The sequence below is a fragment of the Syzygium oleosum genome, unplaced genomic scaffold (assembly GCF_021117445.2).
Source record: "Syzygium oleosum isolate NSW1041296 unplaced genomic scaffold, Sole_v2.1 Sole_v2.05, whole genome shotgun sequence".
NCBI lineage: Eukaryota > Viridiplantae > Streptophyta > Magnoliopsida > Myrtales > Myrtaceae > Syzygium > Syzygium oleosum.
Window position 1 is genome coordinate 8736109 of NW_026607489.1, and position 8768 is coordinate 8744876.

Sequence of the window (8768 nt, forward strand, 5' to 3'; positions counted from 1 at the left end):
CCTTATCATCTTAGGGTCATATTACTCTTAAACTACTTTTGCAGATTATGCATTTTCCACAGAATCAAAGGTACGCAACATGTTGATCCATCTTTAGGTTCATTCATTGAATACACGCGCGGATCAATATTATGCATGCCATGAGTCAGATTTCAGATGTACTCTACAGATAGCGCCTCTATATATTCCAGGATTAGTGTTATAGGAGAAACAATTTCATGATTACGCTTGCGTATGTAACTTTATCAGAGTGTAGTATGTGAAGGAGCAAAAATCTTTATAGTACGAAAACTTCAAATCTAAAGCTTGTATAGATCCAGAGTTAATGGAAAGGGAGAAAATGATCGAGGGATAAACCTGAAGCGATGAACCGCTATATGTAGAGTGCAAAAACTGCACCAAGCAGGCAGGCAAGCACAACTTTTCTTTTCCTTTTTCCCCCCTAAAGAAACTTAAAACTTCTGTAAGCCTCATGGAACGAATAAGCTCTTTCGGAATCGAACCGAGAATTCCACATTTTGCTATAACATGTGACCACGTTCAACATATTGTCTCGGTATTGCCAAATATCAAAGCAAGACCAAAAGTGAACATGACAATACCAATTCTATGCACCGACAAAAGAGATCGAGAAGTGACATCTAGTGTATGAAGCGATTTGCTTCCACCACCTTTTTATCATACGATCACAAGTATGGATCGATAAACTGCTCGACTGAGTTCGTGTAAAGACAAATTTGAACATTCCAAAGTCAGTCCCTGCTATAGGCAATGCAAGTCAAAGATGGCCTCTGCGTTCTAAAATTTACCAAGACCATTGCCCAGCTTTTTATCTTCAACCAACAGCGAGAGAGTGCAAGTCTAGTTTGGCATCGGATGAATATGGGGAATGCAACTGATCGGTCTGAACAGATGGAAAGCACAGATTTCAAGTGCCTAGAATACTGGTTATATACAGAAACAATATAGCCAGCAATACAAATTTAATCCGCGGGGGCAGACAAATGTGCCAGGAGAAAGTAACACATTAAGAAGACACTATTCAAACATTCCTATTCAACAGCTCAGAGGAAGAGATATATAGCACACAAAAAGAACGGAAACAAAGGGAGCTAACATCAGAATTCAGACCTGAAATTGGCATAAAATGACTGCTCCTGAAAGACACTAAATTTCAACTTGAGGCCAGAGTTTCATTTTGGTTTGCATGCCAATCATTGATACCAATTACAAGCGTGTTTCGCTCGAGGGAATGTAGCTTCTCTCTGTGAACGTGGAATTCACGAGGACCTCAGGCGCAATTTCCCAACTCCCACTTCTCACATAACTTGAGTGCCGATTTTCAGATTTAATGGTTGGAGCTCGATGTCCTGAAGCCATAGGGGAGTCCACCATCATACTATTTTCTGGAGTTCCATTGCTTCCTCTACTTTGAACATCTTGATCGAGTTCGATATTCCGACGCTGGGAGATTTTGAGAAAATCTTCACCAATGTCCAAATCCTCCTCCACCTTCGGGCGTGGATTTGCGCCGAAATCTTCTATCTCTGATTCTGCTCCTCGTTCGCTGGGTAAAACAGGTCTGTGCACCTCTTCTTGGACAAAAGCTCGGAAATTGTTCCTTGACGGCTTTACCTCCGTGCAGAACACTTCAAAAAAATTACTGAAGCACCCTAAGTCATAAGCATTGAACCTGTTTTCCGCTCTGTACCGGAAATTCTCGTATGTTGTCTGGAAAATCAAGTGTTTTTTGTCACAAATCAGATGAAAGCGCTATTTAGAAGCTGAACTCATGTTCACAAATGGGAACTAAGTTAGACATCTTAATCTACAAGCAAATGGCCATTAAATCCTTGTCGGAAACAGAGAAAGGCAGCCTTAAAGAGTTGCAAAGAAAGACCAAAGGATGCATCGAAGTGCTCATAAGAAAAGATCTATCAGACCCTTGATTGCAGTGGAAAACATGCACCAAAATCTCATTCAGGCTATATTTGCTAAGGATATTCAATCCATCGCATCAGCAAAAATATCAAAACCTTCCTAATATCGCGAACAACGGACTGCAGAAAACTTAGTTTTCTGTACAGAAATTCACCAAAAAACAAATCATAAAGGTAATACTCTGTTGAACCTTCAGAATATTAAATTCCAGAGCACATAAACTATCCAATATTTCAAAGAGGAATGACTGCTCAATCCCTCTATGCTCAAAAATTTGACAACACTAGAAGTTCTTTTCATGCTTCACTGATTTGCTAGTCCATTATAGTCACTTTCAAACAAAAGACATTACTTACAGGGTATATTTCGGTATAACAAAACCAAGACAATACTATCCCAGCTAAAGTGCCGGAGAGCCGAACGGCTTGTAACCAGACATGAGACAAATGATGAGAGCAAACATAAGGAATAACAGTGAATGAAGCAATATTTAGGGAAACTTTAACAGCATCAATTCAGTCCAAGAGATGGAACTAAAGGAGCTAAAAAATAATGTGCAAAGACAACCAATTAAATGACATGATCCCTCTCACATTGTGTGAATGATGCATGAGACTTACTTGATTTGTCCCTATAAGATACAAATGGAAGCCTGTGAGTCCACCGACAAACCATAGAGAAATAAAACAGTAAGCCATAAGTACGACAGAGGCAGGTGACTCCTTCATTGCCTTCCAAACTGGACCTCGATACTCATCCATCAGAACCTTAATGTAGAAAGCAGACATCGCGAAAACATAGATACACAGAAGAGTGGCTGAAGATACAAACATGAAGAAGAAACGGTAGTTGCGCTGCAGCAGCAAAAAGGCAACAATCAGTTAGGCAAGCATAATGTTGAAAAGTGTGACTGATTAACAGCCTTAACCACTACCAAGAGGCATATGAAGAACATACAAAAGCCCCGTGTTCACAATAGCATACCATTCCAATACATTGGCCCACCCAAGGGCAATGGTGATCAAAACGCTCAACGCAGTTGTTACAGATAGAGCAATGAGAACAACGAGGAGGTCGATACAGCATGCATGTATCACAATACTTCACTCTCACAGTAACACCATTAACCAGAACATCTCTCGTGCGAGGAAACTGAAGGCTAGGCGTTTGTCTTCCCCCAATTTCAACTGATGCTGAGGAGTCAAAGCGCAATACTTCTTCTGGTGGATGTGCATTCCGTGGGACTATACCAGGATCCCGGGCTGAGGTAAGAAAAAGAAGCAGCAACACCTATCAAAATCAACTTTGCAATTACAATAAGAAATGTCTCAACTAACCATAATAGGCATAACAAAAACTTACATATAAAAAAAAACCTCTTAAGTACCAACAAAGATTCAGAAACATCAAAGGATACAGAGGTGAAAACATGCAATAATAGAGCCCATTCAAAGGGCCATTTTCCAATAGATGATGGAAACAAGAGGAAGGATGTTGTCATTTTTTCTCCTTTCATAGCTATATAATACAAACTGAACTACAGACATCTAATCCATGATAAAAACAGAAAATTAAACGTCCAAGTATAACAATGGCCATCAACACTGCATTCAAAGAAAGTAAAGTAGGCTCAGCACCAAATAATTGGGTAGGCAACATCTTCTCAGTAATCTCATTCTACACTAATGGTCTACAAAGAAATACTGGAACACATATGAAGCAATCAGATGGGATGGTTCCGTAATCTTAAGGGCCAGGTTCAGGCAGAGGGACTCACGTAGATCGTGAAGCCAATTGCTACCACCAGCACTGCATATCCAGCATTGTATGAAGAAAATTCATGGCGAAGATGCCTCGCAACAAATATGCAAAAGATGATCATTGGAACTATTATAAGCGCTAATGTCACAATCAATGACCTCGCATCTGGTCCAAATATCAACCTCCCACCAAGAATGAACTTCTGCAAAACCCAGAAGAGGAACGAAAACACCAAATATCAACAGAAAAATCTTCCAAAGCAATAAAATAGCATGACATGAGTATTATAAAATCCAGCAACATCAACAAAATAGCTCAAGAATGAAAGCTTGCACCTCAATCCGGTAGAGAAAAAAAATCACACAAGGAGGACATGAACAAGAAGGAGAAACATTTTAGCTGTAAAACGACATAAATCTGACATTCTGCTGCCAACTTATAGGGAATAACAGTAGCGTGTGCCTGTGCACACATTGGCAAACTACTCCTTTTATCTTTCTGTGTTTTTTTTTTATTTCAGACAAGAGATATGGCAGCGAAAAACCTAAACATCAATTTTGTGCACGTAAAAAGTGTAGTTTGCCTCCTCTTATTGGGATTCTTGCCCAATATTTCATGCTTAATTGTCGCCACCTATGCACTTGATATATTTCTGTTGACTGATAACAAGCTCGCATAATCAAACTATAACATGCACCTGACGGTTAAAGCAGAGAGAAATCACGGCCTTGGTGCCAATTGACTAGCCTTACAACCACAAAGGCTAGTCAATGTGAATAAGTGGGTCTGATTTACAGGTGCTAAAGCAACCATCACTAAAACACAATCGAAACATCCCAAACATAAACTACATCTAAATATGTTAATAAAAATCTTTCGATAGTCCCTCCACTCTTTAAATCCACAAAGTTCCCATATTTTCGCCACTCAAACAGCAGCTCCAAAACAGAAAGTTGCCAACATAAGGATGATGAATACTGATCAGCTTTAAGCCTGTTTAGTAATTGTAGTTGCTGCTTGCTGATAATGGGTTGCAACACTCCTAACAACTTAGATTCTTTTTTCGTTTAATACATTATTCCTCTTTTACTAGCATCAAACTTCTGTTGAGGGACTTTAATAGAGTTTCTGTTCATAAGGTTCTTTGCACAAGAGCCCCTCTGCTTTAAGTTGCAAGGAGAAATCTAGACAACCCTCCCTCAGTTTTTTCCAGTGGATGCCCATGTCTACTTTTCCAGTGGAGAGTCTGGGTACTTTTTGAGATAAGATGGGTTCTTCCTCAACGTTTTGCAATTCTAATCATCCTCCCCCCACCCCCACGCACAAGGCAGGTGACTGCGAGACTATAGTTTTATAGAAGATGTGCACATAACTTCTCCAGAAAGAACCAAGAAAGAGAGAAGTGCACATGTGAGTGTGCGTGGAGAGAGAGAGAGACAGAGAGAGAGGAGGAGGAGGAGGAAGGGGTGTGTGTGTGTGGGTGTGTGTGTGTGTGTGTGTGGGGGGGGTGGTGTGGTTAAGAAAGTGAATAAAAAGATCTTATCCCTCAAACTCCTGCGGAATTGAAGTTTCTGGGAGGAGACTTAATTGCCCTTCTTTTTCATATTAGTAATAACATCTGTGGTCTTGATAAAATACTAGGATTAGTCAGCCTCTCCACATAATCACAAGTCCTGAATTTCACAAAACTCCATTCTAAGCAACAATTAGGGACGAACGAGGCCCCACTAGGTGGTGGCTATACGACTGTCAACAGTTGGCAATTGGTCAAATTTCGTAGCAGTAACATTACATATGATTTTCCATTTAAAAGTGTACCAATGTCCAGCATGTATGACTGTGGAAGGAGAAAAAAGACAAGCAACCCTAGGGGATTGCGCGACAATTATGAGAACCACATGAAGCTCACACCAAGCTAGATAAATGCATAAGTATGCCCCCCAAATATTTTGCAATTACATTAGTTCTTTCTGTCATCCATGCAAATATCCTTTGGTTATTACCAATTTGCAAAGCACATTTACTAGTTTGCCCCACGACCTCATCTTCCCATTGAGCACTACCATACAAGAATCTGAAGTCTAGAGGAAAAAGAAAACCCTGTTAAGTTTACAGCACACTCCATGACTTCACTAACACTTTCTAAAAGATCCCTCTTCAGAATCATGAAAAAGGTAACCAAAGATTCTTGGCTTTAGGGCAAGTTTCGGTTCTTACCGATAGCTTCTCCTCCAGAATTTTGAAAACGGAAAAAAAAAAAAAAAGACATTAGTTAAGTTTCGGATGATGATACACATCTATATGTAATTATTATTTTAAAAGGATTCTTGGAAGAGCAAACAGCTTCTGAAGCTCAAGATGTTTTGCTGATCACAATGATGAGGTCAGTCTGAATCGTTCTCTTGTCCTTGTCCAATTTTTAACAGATAATTGAAAAACCATGCTCTTATTAACAGGCTTCAGAATCCCATATACTGCAAAATTACAGCTGACCACTTCCTCTATATCATATAGATTACAGACCACCAACGACAACCCAATTGAGAACTCTCTAGTCCTTGTCAATACCCTGCTATTTTCAGATTAATAGTTCACTACCGGCACAAAGCAACAGCAGACCACTCATAACAAGGTCACTGGCAAACAAAAGGTGTTTGGTTCTGGTAAATCGGGGGCAGGTTTTCTATAAAATCAGAGGAACTGGCATCCAACCATGTCCTGACTAAGGCTCCTAATCTAGAGTAGATTAAGAAGCATGCTCTAGATATGCAGCTTTGTTTAAGTTACCAGGGGCATTACAAGAGGAGAAAGGAGTGGAAAAACGCAGGGAGACAACAGGAAATCGTTTCTGGGAAACTAGTAAGAAGCATTGAGGAATGCTTGAATCAAGTGCCAATCACTTTTTCCTTCTCAAACACGGTCCCAGCCTAGCTACACAATTGATATTTGCAAGGTGCCATGTACCACTAAGGAGCTGCATTGCTTACTGGTAAACGAATCAATATGCCATCTGCAAACTTCCATCATGACACCAATTCACCTAGCGCAACAAGGCACGGCCAGAAGCAAGAGGGAATGGAGAACCCCATATCCATTCGCCATTACCTCCAAGAACTAGGGGACCAGCACCATCCGCCCTCCACCCCTTTCCTCCCAATTCTCAGCTAAAACAAACCCGTCCCACTTTTCTCCTCAACAAGTCACATCAGTACCTCGAGAGTTCCCTCACTGTTCCTCGGAGCAGCATCTCGAAAGCACCACGCGACAAAAAAAAAAAAGAAAGAAAAAAACCGAACAACCGGAAGCATTCAGCCACCAACAACGCAAAATCAAGCACCACCCGCCATTTTCCAAATAGAGAAAAAAATAAAAAGGAAACCTTGAGGACGCAACCACTCCCGCGACGGAACAGACCCTCCCCCGAAACGACACGCGGAGACCTAATTTCCCCAAAAATCCGCGCGCACCCAGAACCAACGCCGCCGGCGCCGATCAAGGAAAAGGACCCGGCGAATCCCGCACCTAACCCGAGCAGAGGACCGGGGAACCCAGAAAAAAGGGCGAGCGGAAAGAGCCCCGGAAACGGGGGGGAAAGAAGAAGCAGCAGCAAGAAGCAAGTAGCAACAAGAAGAAGAGGAAGCCGCGGCGGAAGGAGGAGGGGGGGGGACTCACGTTGCTTCCTTTCCATGCTTCGTACACGCGCTTGGCCATGGACAGAGAGAGGGGGCGAGAGAGGACGGGGTGGGTAAATGGGGGGGTGGGGGCCTCGTCGCCGCGCCTCTAGGCCAGGATGCGGAGCTCCCGAGCGTGCATCCTCCTTCCGATTGGGCAATTCGAATTCCCCCCGGCCGAGCCCCACAGTGCAGTAGTCAGAGAAAGCGAGGTAGAGAGAGAGAGGGAAAGGGAAAGGGCGGTGATTCTTCGCTCCTTTGGTGCGCGAGCTGGTGAGATTTCTGGGATTTTGAAAAAGGGAGGAGAGAGAGAGAGAAGGGATCGGGGAAGGAGAAGTACTGCTCCGCGAATGGAAAGCACTGTGCTCCCGAAATTTCAAACGGCGACAAAGAAAAAGAAGAAGAAAAGAAAATCAAAGTATCCTATCTTAATTTTTACCCCTTTTCTCCCTTTATTTTGTTTTTGTTTTTGTATTTTTTTCGTTTTTCCCCCCACTTTTTTAATATGGCGAGCCCTATCTTATTAATTTGATTGATTTTTTTTTCTAAACGAATATTTGAGGGTACGGATTCGACGAGGAAGAGTTAATACCGCGAAAAATCTCGAATTGGTATATCCGTGATAAATTTATCCCGGATTAATTTTTTTGACAACCGAAAATCCCAAATCGGTATACCCGTGACGGATTTACCTAGGACTAATTTTTTGACCACCGAAAATTCCTAAAACGGTATAGCCATGACAAATTTACCTTCCGTTAAATTGCATTAATGAGCAACGAAAAATCACAAATTGGTAACCTGTGACAAACGAAGGGGTAAAACCCAAAACTGGTTCCACCCATCAACCGCCACGTGTCATCAAACTCAGCAATTTGACGGTAAAATTTAACGGAAACTAAAAGAGGGTAAATTTATCACCGATGAACTAGTTTTGGGTTGTTAATGTTCAAAAAATTAGTTTAAGGTAAGTTTCTCACAAATGTATCGATTTGGAGTTTTGTGTAGTATTAACCTTTATTTTTTGTTTTCCCCTTTTAATATGGTGAACCCTATGTTATTAAAAAAATAATTTTTAAAAACGAATATTTGAGGGTACTGATTCAACGACTAAAATAAAAGGAAATGAGCAAACTTCAATACATAAGTGTACTAGATAATTTCTTCTCATTTATTAAAAAAAAACATTTCGGTTCGAACTGTGTTTTCGAGTCATCAATCATCTAAATTTGTAGAGTAGGCTTGATCAGCGAGGTCCTAATTTCGAGAACATTATTTACATCGTGCCACAATGAAAAGAATCTCGCCGCCTTGAAAATGGGAATTCCTTTATTTGATTAGCATGCTTAGCCGTGATATTAATAGCGATAACTTTTGCAAATTTTGCAGCTTTGC

At 41.1% G+C, this 8768-nt stretch overlaps 1 protein-coding gene across 2 annotated transcripts; it reads right to left on the bottom strand.

The window, feature by feature from the left end:
* Window positions 1-926: 926 nt before the first annotated feature.
* On the bottom strand, window positions 927-7517 carry LOC115681709 (protein S-acyltransferase 8-like). 2 transcript variants are annotated; one of them, XM_056311775.1, is made up of 5 exons: window positions 7375-7517; window positions 3719-3904; window positions 2926-3231; window positions 2535-2795; window positions 927-1731 (listed from the first exon to the last, which is right to left on the bottom strand). In XM_056311775.1, the coding sequence occupies exons 1-5, from the start codon at window positions 7411-7413 to the stop codon at window positions 1228-1230; spliced, it is 1296 nt and encodes a 431-aa protein (XP_056167750.1). In that variant the 5' UTR covers window positions 7414-7517; the 3' UTR covers window positions 927-1227. The 2 variants fall into 2 exon arrangements, with proteins under 2 accessions (XP_056167750.1, XP_030461603.1); XM_030605743.2 differs by having other exon boundaries at window positions 2562-2795; window positions 7375-7516.
* Window positions 7518-8768: the final 1251 nt, after the last annotated feature.